This window comes from Homarus americanus, unplaced genomic scaffold, assembly GCF_018991925.1.
Source record: "Homarus americanus isolate GMGI-L3 unplaced genomic scaffold, GMGI_Hamer_2.0 scaffold28051, whole genome shotgun sequence".
Taxonomy (NCBI): Eukaryota; Metazoa; Arthropoda; class Malacostraca; order Decapoda; family Nephropidae; genus Homarus; species Homarus americanus.
In genome coordinates, this window is record NW_024720144.1 from 1094047 (window position 1) to 1107094 (window position 13048).

The following is a 13048-nucleotide window of genomic DNA, read 5'->3' on the forward strand; positions in this document are numbered from 1 at the left end:
GGTTGATCATTGTGTGAGGGTTGATCAGCTGTGTGAGGGTTGATCAGCTGTGTGAGGGTTGATGAGCTGTGTGAGGTTGATCAGCTGTGTGAGGGTTGATCAGCTGTGTGAGGTTGATCAGCTGTGTGAGGGTTGATCAGCTGTGTGAGGTGTTGATCAGCTGTGTGAGGGTTGACTGCTGTATGAGGTTGATCAGCTGTGTGAGGTTGATGAGCTGTGTGAGGGTTGATCAGCTGTGTGAGGGTTGATCAGCGTGAGGTTGATCAGCTGTGTGAGGGTTGATCAGCTGTGTGAGGGTTGATCAGCTGTGAGGGTTGATGAGCTGTGTGAGGGTTGATCGGCTGTGTGGAGGTTGATCAGCTGTGGTGAGGGTTGATCAGCTGTGTGAGGGTTGATCAGCTGTGTGAGGCTGATCAGCTGTGTGAGGGTTGATCAGCTGTGTGAGGTTGATCAGGCTTTGTGATCAGCTGTGTGAGGGTTGATCGTTGAGCTGTGTGAGGTTGATCAGCTGTGTGAGGTTGATCAGCTGTGTGAGGTTGATCATCTGTGTGAGGTTGATCAGCTGTGTGAGGTTGATCAGCTGTGTGAGGGTTGATCAGCTGTGAGGTTGGATCAGCTGTGTGAGGTTGATCAGCTGTGTGAGGTGTCAGCTGTGTGAGTTGATCAGTTTCAGCGGATATCAGTTGTGTGTGGTTGATCAGCTGTGTGAGGTTGAGCTGTGTGAGGTTGATCAGCTGTGTGAGGTTGATCCAGCTGTGTGGGTTGATGAGCTGTGTGAGTTGATCAGCTGTGTGAGTTGATCAGCTGTGTGAGGTTGATCAGCTGTGAGGGTTGATCATGTGTGAGGTTGATCAGCTGTGTGAGGTTGATAGGCTGTGTGAGGGTTGATGAGCTGTGTGAGGTTGATGAGCTGTGTGAGGGTTGATCAGCTGTGTGAGGGTTGATCAGCTGTAGGGGTTGATCAGCTGTGTGAGGGTTGATGAGCTGTGGGGTTGATCAGCTGTGAGGGTTGATCAGCTGTGTGAGGTTGATCAGCTGTGTGAGGTTGATGAGCTGTGAGGTTGATCAGCTGTGTGAGGGTTGATCAGCTGTGTGAGGTTGATCAGCTGTGTGGGTTGATCGCTGTGTGAGGTTGTTTGTGGGTTGTGGTGTGGGTGTGAGGTTGATCAGCTGTGTGAGGGTTGATCAGCTGTGAGGTTGATCAGCTGTGTGAGGTTGATGAGCTGTGTGAGGTTGATCAGCTGTGTGAGGTTGATCAGCTGTGTGAGGTTGATCAGCTGTGTGAGGTTGATCAGCTGTGAGGTTGATCAGCTGTGTGAGGTTGATCAGCTGTATGAGGGTTGATGAGCTGTGGGGTTGATGAGCTGTGAGGGTTGATGAGCTGTGTGAGGTTGATCAGCTGTGTGAGGTTGATCGCTGTGTGAGTTGATCAGCTGTGTGAGGTTGATCAGCTGTGTGATGATCAACTGTGTGAGGTTGATCAGCTGTGTGAGGTTGATCAGCTGTGTGAGGTTGATCAGCTGTGTGAGGTTGATCAGCTGTGTGAGGTTGATCAGCTGTGTGAGGTTGATCAGCTGTGTGAGGTTGATGGCTGTGTGAGGGTTGATCAGCTGTGTGAGGTTAGTCATCTGTGTGAGGTTGATCAGCTGTGTGAGGTTGATCAGCTGTGTGGTTGATCAGCTGTGTGAGGTTGATCGCTGTGTGAGGTTGATCAGCTGTGTGAGGTTGATCATCTGTGTGAGGTTGATCAGCTGTGTGAGGTTGATCAGCTGTGTGAGGTGATCAGCTGTGTGAGGTTGATCAGCTGTGTGAGTTGATCTGGCTGTGTGAGGGTTGATCATCTGTGTGTGAGGTTGATCAGCTGTGTGAGGTTGATCAGCTGTGAGTTGATCAGCTGTGAGGTTGATCAGCTGTGTGAGGGTTGATCAGCTGTGAGGTTGATCAGCTGTGTGAGGTTGATCAGCTGTGAGGTTCATCAGCTGTGTGAGTTGATCGCTGTGTGAGGTTGATCAGCTGTGAGATTTGATCAGCTGTGAGGTTGATCAGCTGTGAGGTCGATCAGTTGTGAGGGTTGATCAGCTGTGGAGTTGATCAGCTGTGTGAGGGTTGATCAGCTGTGAGGTCGATCAGTTGTGAGTTGATCAGCTGTGTGAGTTGATCAGCTGTGAGGTGACAGCTGAGGTGATCAGCTGTGGGTTGATCAGCTGTGTGAGTCGATCAGCTGTGAGATTGATCAGCTGTGTGAGGTTGATCAGCTGTGTGAGGATCGATCAGCTGTGTGAGGTTGATCAGCTGTGTGAGGGTCGATCGCTGGGAGGTTGATCAGCTGTGGTTGATCAGCTGTGAGTTGATCAGCTGTGTGAGGATCGATCGCTGTGAGGTTGATCAGCTGTGAGGATTGATCAGCTGTGTGAGGTGATCAGCTGTGTGAGGCATCGTCAGCTGTGTGAGGGTTGATCAGCTGTGAGGTTGATCAGCTGTGAGATCGATCAGCTGTGTGAGGTTGATCAGCGTGTGAGGGTTGATCAGCTGTGTGAGGTTGATCAGCTGTGGAGGGTGATCAGCGGGGGGTTGATCAGCTGTGTGAATCGATCAGCTGTGTGAGGGTTGATCAGCTGTGAGAGGGTTGATCAGCTGTGTGAGGGTTGATCAGCTGTGTGAGGGTTGATCAGCTGTATGAGGGTTGATCAGCTGTGAGAGGTATGATCAACTGTGAGGACTGATCAGCCATGAGGTCTGATCAGCTGTATGAGGACTTTATCAGCTGATTTAAATAACCACGGAGAAGCGAGTGAAACGCTTTAATATACAGTACACGGCGGCAGGTAAAGAGATCCCTCAACAGAGACTTAAACCGTATATATATCTTAAGGTTTATTACACTAACCTCACACACCTAAACCAAACTAAAACAACCAAATAATTTTTTTTTTGTTGGTTAAGCTGAAAGCAATATGATAGAAGCAGTTAGTCGATTGGTTTATTTTTTTTTTTTCACGGACATATAGTACAGCTAATATTAGGTTAGAAAGTTAACTCTCTATATGATATTTGACTTTGTGGGGAATTTACACACACACACATATATATATACACAGAAACACACACATATACATACACAAAAGTACATATACACAAACACAGTCACACACACACACACACACACACACGTCTGAATAACCAATCTGCCAAGTCAAGTAAGGCGGGTGTTGGGCTAACTAAACGCAGCCCCCCAAACCTTCCAAGCATTCCCACAGTCCCCAGAACTTCCGAACATTCCCGCAGCCCCCAAAACTTGTAAGTATTCCCACAGCCCCCCCAAAACCTTCCGAGCATCCCCTAAAAAGACTTCCAAACAGCCCCTTCCCTCCTAACCCCGGGCATGGCGGGGGATGGCAGCATAGGAGGATGATGTCATCTTCTGGTTCCTAGAGTGAGTGAATGTTGAAGCTCCGGCTGGATTTTCCAACCAACCAACTGTGTATAGTCTGTCCCGGCTGGAGGGTGAGAGAGAGAGAGAGAGAGAGAGAGATTGTGAGAGAAAGCAAGACGAGAGAGAAAGAATGATAAAAGAGAGAGAGAGAGAGAGTTAGCAGGAAACGACACTAAGAGTTTTTCCATTGAAGTCACGTGAAGGTAACTAGAGAAAGCTCATGTAAGGAATCACAATTTACTCACCAACCCCATAATTTACTCAAAAACCCCATACAATCCTTAAATAACCAAGCCCATCTCTTACCCATGCCCACAGCCCATACAATCCTTAAATCACCAAGCCCATCCCTTACCCATGTCCACAGCCCATACAGTGCCAATGCTACCCCAGCCATACAGTGCCAAATGTAAAGCCCATCTTTTATACCCACAGCCCATACAATACTTAAATCATCATACCCCAGCCCGCTGATGCTTAAATCACCAAGCCCATCCCTTACCCATGTCCACAGCCCATACAGTACTTAAATCATCATACCCACAACCCATACAGTACTTAAATCACCAAGCCCATCCCTTACCCATGTCTACAGCCCATACAGTACTTAAATCATCATACCCACAACCCATACAGTACTTAAATCACCAAGCCCATCCCTTACCCATGTCTACAGCCCATACAGTACTTAAATCATCATACCCACAGCCCATACAGTACTTAAATCATCATACCCACAGCCCATACAGTACTTAAATCACCAAGCTCATCTCTTACCCCATGTCCAGCCCAAGACTAAACTGACCCTCGGTACCGAATTCCTTGATGTTCTTTTGGTCGTGTGCTTGTGTAGGGACGGCTATGTTTACCGCCGCTCAGGTCAACATTAGCAGAGGGTGGAGGTGTGTGTGTGTGTGTGTGTTTGTGTGTGTGTGTGTGTGTGTGTTTTCAGCTTGGTCCATGGTAACGACATAGGTGGTGGTGAGGGTGGTGGTGTGGAGGTAATGCAAGTGGTGGTGGTGGTTTCCTTCCTGATTGGCCACACCATATTATCCTCGTATATGAGCCACACACCATATTATCCTTGTTTATGAGCCACACACCATATTATTCTCGTTTATGAACCACACACCATATTATCCTCGTTTATGAGCCACACACCATATTATCCTCGTTTATGAGCCACACACCATATTATCCTCGTTTATGAGCCACACACCATATTATCCTCGTTTATGAGCCACACACCATATTATCCTCGTTTATGACTATATTATCCTCGCTTATGAGCCACACACCATATCCTCGTTTATGAGCCACACACCATATTATCCTCGTATATGAGCCACACACCATATTATCCTCGTTTATGAGCCACACACCATATTATCCTCGTTTATGAGCCACACACCATATTATCATCACCCCTACATTTTCTTCAGTTAGGGGTCATTATGCTCGCTTACGGGGCTCAAGGCGAGATTTATGCTTGTTTAGGGGCTAAAGATACGCTTGATTGCTTTTATTATTTATTTATTTATTTATTATAATTTTGTTTAAGCCAAACACAGGTACAACAATCGGATGGAATGCTACGATAATGGTAGAGGTTTAAGGACAGTAGTGAATATAATCCTCAGTAAGGGGCCACTAGGAAGTAAGGTAAGGTAAGAATAACAGGGAGACGTTATCCTTGGTGAGGGTCAACGCCGCCATGTACACTCACGACGACTGTGTATCTTAGTAAACACTGAGAGGGGAATCTAAAACTAAACAAATAAACATTACCGCTGTTTTTATATACAAAAATAAATACTGATACAACCCAACCCAACCCAACCCAACCCAATCCAACCCAACTCAACTCAACCCAACCCAACTCAACCCAACCCAACCCAACCCAACTCAACCCAATCCAACTCAACCCAACCCAACCCAACCCAACCCCAACCCAACCTAACTCAACTCAACCCAACCCAACCCAACCCAAATCTAAACCAACCCAAACCAACCCAACCCAATCCCAACCTAACTCAACCCAACTCCAACCCAACCCATCCTCAACCCCAACTCGCAACCCAACCAACTCAACTCAAACTAACTCAACCCAATCAACCAACCCAACCCAACCTGAACTCAACCCAACCAACCAACTGTACCTCCTCAACCTGAATTGAATTTAAATCCCAACCTTAACTGGGTTAAACAGTTGTATGCCTCGCCAAGTGAACTAAGGCGAGGTGTCATAGTTGTTTAGGGTTGAGAGAAATAAGTTTAATTTTACTGAAATCACAAAGATAAAGGAACACCTGGCTTTATCACCTGAAGATTAACCACCCTTATCTAAACCTCCTTCCCCAGGTAACGTGAAATAAGCCTAGGGGGTACTAATCTTCAGGTGATCCAAAAATGAACACTATTAATATCTGGTTTTAATAGGTACAGTACGGTACATGGGCGTGATTAAAGATATTACAGTAATAAAAACAATATTACAGGATACAGTGATCACGGGTACAAAAAGTTATGGCTGGGACCTCATATTAGATAATACAGAAATATAGTACAGTTTTGGAGGTTAAGTTACAGTACATAATGCAGTTTAAGATGATACAATTTTAATGAAGGACTGTAGTTGATTTGCATACGTCAGGCGACAGGTGTACATGCAAGGTGTGTGTGTGTGTGTGTGTGTGTGTGTGTGTCCGGTATATATATATATATATGTGCAGGTGTAGGTAGGGAGTTATTAATGTGTGTTTTTATTTGTGTTCGTGGATGCAGATGTGCCCAAGTTCAAGTGTTTTTGCAGGTGTGTGTGTGTGTGTGTGTGGGTGAGGTTAGATCAGGTTTTGGTTAGACTAGGTTTAGGTTAGGTTAGGTTAACGTTAGATTGGTTAATAATGTAAAGGTGAATTGTACTGGGGTGCCTAATCTTCACGTGATCATACCTGACCTATCCCAACCTGCCTTTGATGACGCCGCAGGTTGTAAAGTTAGTAAAAGTTGTAAAAGTTTCAGCGTGAGTGAGAGGCTACCTCAAGTCATCACATGAGAGAGAGAGAGAGAGAGAGAGAGAGAGAGAGAGAGAGAGAGGATCCCCCTTTGCTGCAATAAAGAGTATTTTTTCTTATTTTCAGACCACCCTTACTACCATGAGATCTATAAGGGATAAGACGAGAACAAGACCAGAACAAGACCAGAACACGACCAGAACAAGGCTATAACAAGACCAGAACAAGAACACAACAAGAACACAACAAGAACAGAACAAGGCCAGAACAAGACCAGAACAAGACCAGAACACGACCAGAACAAGGCTATAACAAGACCAGAACAAGAACACAACAAGAACACAACAAGAACAGAACAAGGCCAGAACAAGACCAGAACAAGACCAGAACACGACCAGAACAAAGCTATAACAAGACCAGAACAAGACCAGAACAAGAACACAACAAGAACACAACAAGGCCAGAACAAGACCACAACAAGAACTGAACAAGACCAGAACAAGACTATAACAAGACCAGAACAAAAAAAGAACAAGAACAATCGACGGTGTTTATGTGTCAAGAGAGTGTGTATAGAAGAAGCAAGTCACTCGGGGTCAGACCAAGCAGGTGAGACGCGTTGAAGTTCAGTGACCCGGAACCAGCACAGGAGCAGGACGCGGAAACTAGAGGTGAGCCAGTTGTGGTCGTGTAGCATACCAGACTTTGACCTGTCTAGCAAGGAGGATCTCTGTCTGTCTGTCTGCCTGTGTGTCTATTTACAATTTTTATATTTCTCTCTCTCTCTCTCTCTCTCTCTCTCTCTCTCTCTCTCTCTCTCTCTCTCTCTCTCTCTCTCTCTCTCTCTCCTGTGACGTGTACTAATATTAACAACAGTGACTACATAACTACACCATCTCCCACTTTTCAGGAGAGACCAAAAATTATTTAGTTAGCTTAAAGTTCTATTATTTCTTGATATTAAAATGTTAGTAGTTTTATCGTCATCGTCAATTAAAAAAAAAATCTTATATACGGTATAAAATCGTGTTTTTTTTTATTGATTCTCAAGTCTGTATCCTGGTTATCAAGGATTTTTACGGTATTTATCCATTTATTTCGTAAAACATCCTTATCGTAGGGGTGTTGGTGTATCTGTTTCTTGTCCCGGGTTCGATCCCAGGACAGACATGGGAAGGCTGTTATCTAATTAGACGCTCCCAAACATGGCAGGTTTCCTCATGTATTAACAGTGGCTAATAAAGTTCATAACATAGTACTAAAGAACACCACAACCCCCCGAACACCCAGTAAGCTGGTAACAAATAATAATCGTAGGGTTTTGGGGTAGTGACAACAACATGGCTGCCATCTTTGTTTTGTGGAGTTAGAAGCGTATTTACACCCTCAGTTAAGGTTAAATAGTCACGTAAGAATCATGACAATCCGGGATGGATAAACATACTTACCTTGTAGTAATAATAATAATAATAATATTCAGTAAATTTTTATTATATGTTTACAATTGGATAATAATGTTTATAAACGGCAGTTATACAGTTGATCAGGAATATATACAATGTTGGTGTACAGTGCACCCGGACATGATATGCCTGGTTCTCTGCCAGGTAAGAAGGTGAACTGATTATAATGGAAACACAGAAAATAGTCTCACAAACTCATAAATAAAGTAATAGATACTAATAGATAATGCTGGGCAGACTACAAAAGAACTGATCAACAGATTAAAAAAAAAAGGAAAGGTGAAGTTAGTGTCATTAAGGCTGGAGTGTTAGTTGTTTTGAAATTAAGAATGAATCCTAAAATTAAAACTATATCTGGTAACAGGGACCTTAAACAGATGTGTGTGTGTGTGTGTGTGTGTGTGTGTGTGTGTGTGTGTGTGTGTGTGTGTGTGGTGTTTGGGAAGTAACATGAGATGATAGATGTGGTATGGATATTAAAACAAGAACAGGCCAAGTGAACACAGAATTGAGAACTGTTAGTAATTATTGTGTAGGGGAGGTGTTCTACAGAATCTACAGGATTGTGTCCGTCACCATCCTCCTGTAGGGTATAGGAAGACCTGAGTCGCATGTTGATCCCACTTGAACACCCTCGACAGACTCCACCATTGTCCCCTTCATTAGCTCCTTTGAATTAAGTGGGAAGACCACCAAACTAACCCCAGTGCCCTCAACAAGATTATGATCACCAGCTTCAACACTGAACTATGCCAATACGTCAGGTTTTTTTCGCCTCTCGTCTTCACTAACAATTCTTCTTCTGTCAATCTCACCACACCCAGATAACCCGCGACAGACACAGAAGAAACATTAAACACGTCTTCAAGGCTAACCTAAGAGAGAGAGATAAAAAAAAAAGAGCCCAAGTCAACACCACAAGCTCGACGGATCTGGCCACTGACCGAGCCCAGTGGCGGATTCCTTCAAGACTGTCCCTCAGGCCCAATGGCGTAAGAGAAAGGAGAGGAAGTGTAACCCAGACTTGCGTAACTCACTCCCAGGTTAAAACTCCCCCCCCCCCCCTTACACACGCACACACTTCTGGAGAACCATTTCTTGTATTTCCGGGTCCCTCTAGTTCCTGGTTAACGAGCGATCAAGAGGTCCTGGTGCTTTTAATAGTCAATAACCAGTCTTGTAGCCTTCACATTAATCGTAGTTCCGGGTTCTCGTGTGTCTAAGACAATGAGCATCCCATCTTACAGGTTTTAGGGGTTAGAACAAGACAATACACAATCGTCGAGGGCGTGACTGGTGGAAGGCCGTGGAGGCGACCCCCCTCACACACTCCAGACTGGCTGCGTCATTACCACACACTCCCTCTACAAATATTTCCTCGTCTCCACCTCCTGTTCTGATTCACTAACTCGCATTCAGCCTGGTACTTAGCAAGTAAATAGTTAATCTCCATGTTCCCATTCTGAAGATGTAAGTCAGTGTCAGGAAGTGTCTGAGGGAAATTAGACGTGTGTGGAATGGCTGCGCGTGGAGGGGGCGGTGTTCCTCAAGGTCTTCGTGTAGCTCCAACGCTATGTCAATGTTGTCAGTGATGAAGCATTAACGAGAATAGGTTTGGTGTTTTAATGAAGATCTTCTCTGTATAACTACTCGCTTGTGGTAGAGGGTTGTGAAAAATGAATAATCTGTTGATACATTATATTCCCCATACAGTTTAATCTTCCTTCGTGAAAATGGCAGAACAGGTGACGTGTCCTCATTGGGTGAGGTCAAAGGCCACCTTAGAAGACGGATAGACCATCTGATAGCGGCTCTGGAAGTAATTAGAATCCCTTGGACACTAAAATAACCTCCCGACGTAGCGTTAGATATTAATGATGAACACACTCCCGACGTGTGAAGTACGTAGACAATAACTGATTGCTAAGATTGACAAATTATTAGTGGATACATTTTTAACCTAACCCAGCCCAACGTAACCTAACCCTAACGTTCCTAACCTAATGTAATGTAACCTAACCTAACCTCCCTAGGTAAGGTTAGGGTGTTTAATCACTGGGGTAGAGGTGGAGGTGTGTTCCGGGTCTATGCAGTTTTTTTAGTGGATAAACGGCATTGGAACCTGAATACCGATGATTTTCATGAATATATTTTTATTATTATTTTTTTTTTATCATTATTATTATTATTATCATTATTATTATTATTATTATTATTAATATCATCATCATCATCATCACCTGGATTTACCAATCATTAAAACAGTCCTCTCACCCTCTGTTGGTCTTGAGTCATCAAAAGATCGTTTTAATGTACAGCCGACCTCATCTTACCCTCCTTTCTGCCCACACACGTTTATATATTTATTCCATGTTTTTATTCCCTGTTTTATCTTTTACTTTCTAATTAACGAAATCTCAGAATAAGAAGGAATTGTATCTGGTGTTTGAGTTGGTGTGGGTCAGGTGTTGAAGGGGACGTGGGTGTTGGTATGGGTCAGGTGTTGAAGGGGACGTGGGTGTTGGTGTGGGTCAGGTGTTGAGGGGGATGTGGGTGTTGGTGTGGGTCAGGTGTTGAGTGGGACGCAGGTGTTGGTGTGGGTCAGGTGTTGGTGTGGGTTATATATTGAGGGGGATGTTTTTTGTTGGTGTGGGTCAGGTGTTGAGAGGGACGCAGGTGTTGGTGTGGGTTATGTATTGAGGGGGACGTTGATGACTAGTTCCTGTAACCATATGTTGACTGTAACTATACATACATACATAGTCAAGTGTGTTATGTTATCCTTGATAAGTGAAGCATTAGATATTGATGGCTAACCTCTGAGGAGAACAATGGTAAGGACGGTAGGAAGAACACAAAAAAGAGTGACCTTGCTGTGGACATCTGGTTACCTGCACATAGACAACACTTAATTAAACACAATAATAAATATTAACGTTTCCAGCTTTCCCACTAACACTTTTATTTTGCCTTCGACCTCAAACTTTTTCGTAAATAAATAAGAAATGTAAATTCGTCATCATTTACGTTCATTTACAATACGACATTTGGGTAAGACTGACTTTTTTTTTACAAAGGTGATCCAGGAAAATATAATTCTATACCGTAATATTATTTATGAATATTCGGTATTACACTTTATGGATAATGGTTTAAGCTTTGACTCTTTTAAGGGCGATATATCAAGGTTACGGGGTCATATATCAGGGTCAAGGGGTCATATATCAGGGTCAAGGGGTCATATATCAGGGTCAAGGGGTCATATATCAGGGTCACAGGGTCATATATCAAGGTCACGGCTCAGTCTTTATGTTCTTTATATAGTAACGACTCTAAAGTTCACAGTGGCCATATAACTCGGAATTGTTATATTTACTTAATTTAGATAATGTGTTTATTTTAGAGGTGATGAAGCCATGGTTAGTGGTTAGGTTAGGTTTATGTTGAACTGGTGCGACCCTCTATATGCGTGGCGGCGTTTTAGTGTATGACGTCATTTTCGTATACGCAAGTGCTGAGACACCTTTGTTGTTATGGCGCTGGGATACATTATATCATCAACATTATGGAGCAACACACGCTAGAGGTGCGTCTTGTGTGGTAGTGAGTTTCTGTCCGCTGTTTCCTGGTAAGCCTTGTAAAATGTCTAACTTTACCTACTTTACATTTATGGCTGTATGTCAGACCTCAGGTGACCTACTGGAGGAAGTACTGGTAAGGGTCCGTGCACCTAACCGCTGTCTTATAATAATACACGTGTTAGTTTAAACTGTTAATAAATACAGAAAATGATGGACTCACCAACATCTTCAAGAGACGTGAGGTAACACAACCCCCAGCCAACCGGAGAAGTCCGTTGCCCCGGCCGAGGCATCACCAACCAATCGGCACACGCTCACATACTCCTACTACGAGCAATAACCGACCAGTTATTTCCATTCCCTCAAGAATCGGTGCACCATGGTCGCTTATGTGCCAGAAACGAGGTTAGCGTCACCGTCCGCGCCTCCAGTAGTACATGTTTGAGTCGTCTGCTCATGAACGTACATGTAGTGTGGTAATCTAGTTGATATTCTTACGTGATAAATATCTATACTTTATTTGCCACTAGAATTATCATAAACTGTAAGGCAGACAGGCCACAGGAACAGTAGCACAGCACATCCTCCTCTCACAGCGTCTGAACCGCGACTGGTCCTGCCTGGCACCATCACGTTCCCAAAGTAAACATGTTCGCTTTGTTTTTATTACCTTCCATGTTTTCCCGTTTGTTGTACAGTTGTTTCAATGTGTATTTTAAATTTTACTTCTTGGTTTTCTTTTTTCTTCTTTGTTTTATCGATATTTTTTCTTCCATTGTCTCCCTCTTATTTTTATCCCCCTTTCCAAAAATATTCTCGGGAGTCATTTTGCCATGGATCCGTCTGTCTGTACCCAAATGACATACACTACTGTAGACAGACAATACTGAGACTAATTCTTCGGCTGTCTGTCATTCTTTAATCACTCTCTCGTGGGGGTCGATCGGTAAATCATCAAGAATAGTTTCTCATAATTCAATCTTGTATATTCTTAAGTAAATTTTTAATTAACGTACAATAAGAACTGTTCATTTCACCCGACGATTAAATACACTAAAGCTAACCTAACATACCTTAGCTTAACCTATCCTAGCATATCCTAAAGATAATCTAATATAACCTATATACTAACCTAACCTAAGAATAATCCCGGGGATTAGGAACCTTGAGTACAGAGACAGGTTAAAACATCTTAATTAGCACTCCCTCGAGAGACGTAGAGTGAGGGGCAATATGATAGAGGTGTATAAATGGAAGTCAGAGCTAAACAAAGGTACTCACGTTATTCAACCAGGAGCGAACTCATAGTAATGGTTTTAAATTAGACAAATTTAGATTTAGACGCTAGATAGGTAAACATTGGTTTGGAAATAGAGTAGTGGACGAGTGGAGCAAGTTACCGAACTTATTAGCTCGAACACGCTGGGTAGCTTCAAATATGGGTTGGATGGATTTATGAGCGATAGGGGTTGGGTGTAAATGGGACTGCCCAGTATGGACTAATAGGCCCGCTGCAGTTTCTCTATTCTTATTTTCTTATACCCTAACCTTACCCTT

General features: G+C 43.6%; 1 protein-coding gene across 1 annotated transcript in view; it reads right to left on the reverse strand.

The window, feature by feature from the left end:
* The window catches only part of LOC121860424 (probable muscarinic acetylcholine receptor gar-1), a 34010-nt gene extending 21925 nt beyond the window's left edge, over positions 1 to 12085 (reverse strand). Inside the window, exon 1 of the mRNA XM_042357580.1 lies at positions 11712 to 12085. Within this exon, the coding sequence (XP_042213514.1) occupies positions 11712 to 11784 (73 nt within the window). The 5' untranslated portion in view covers positions 11785 to 12085. The remainder of the gene's footprint in view (positions 1 to 11711) is intronic.
* Positions 12086 to 13048: the final 963 nt, after the last annotated feature.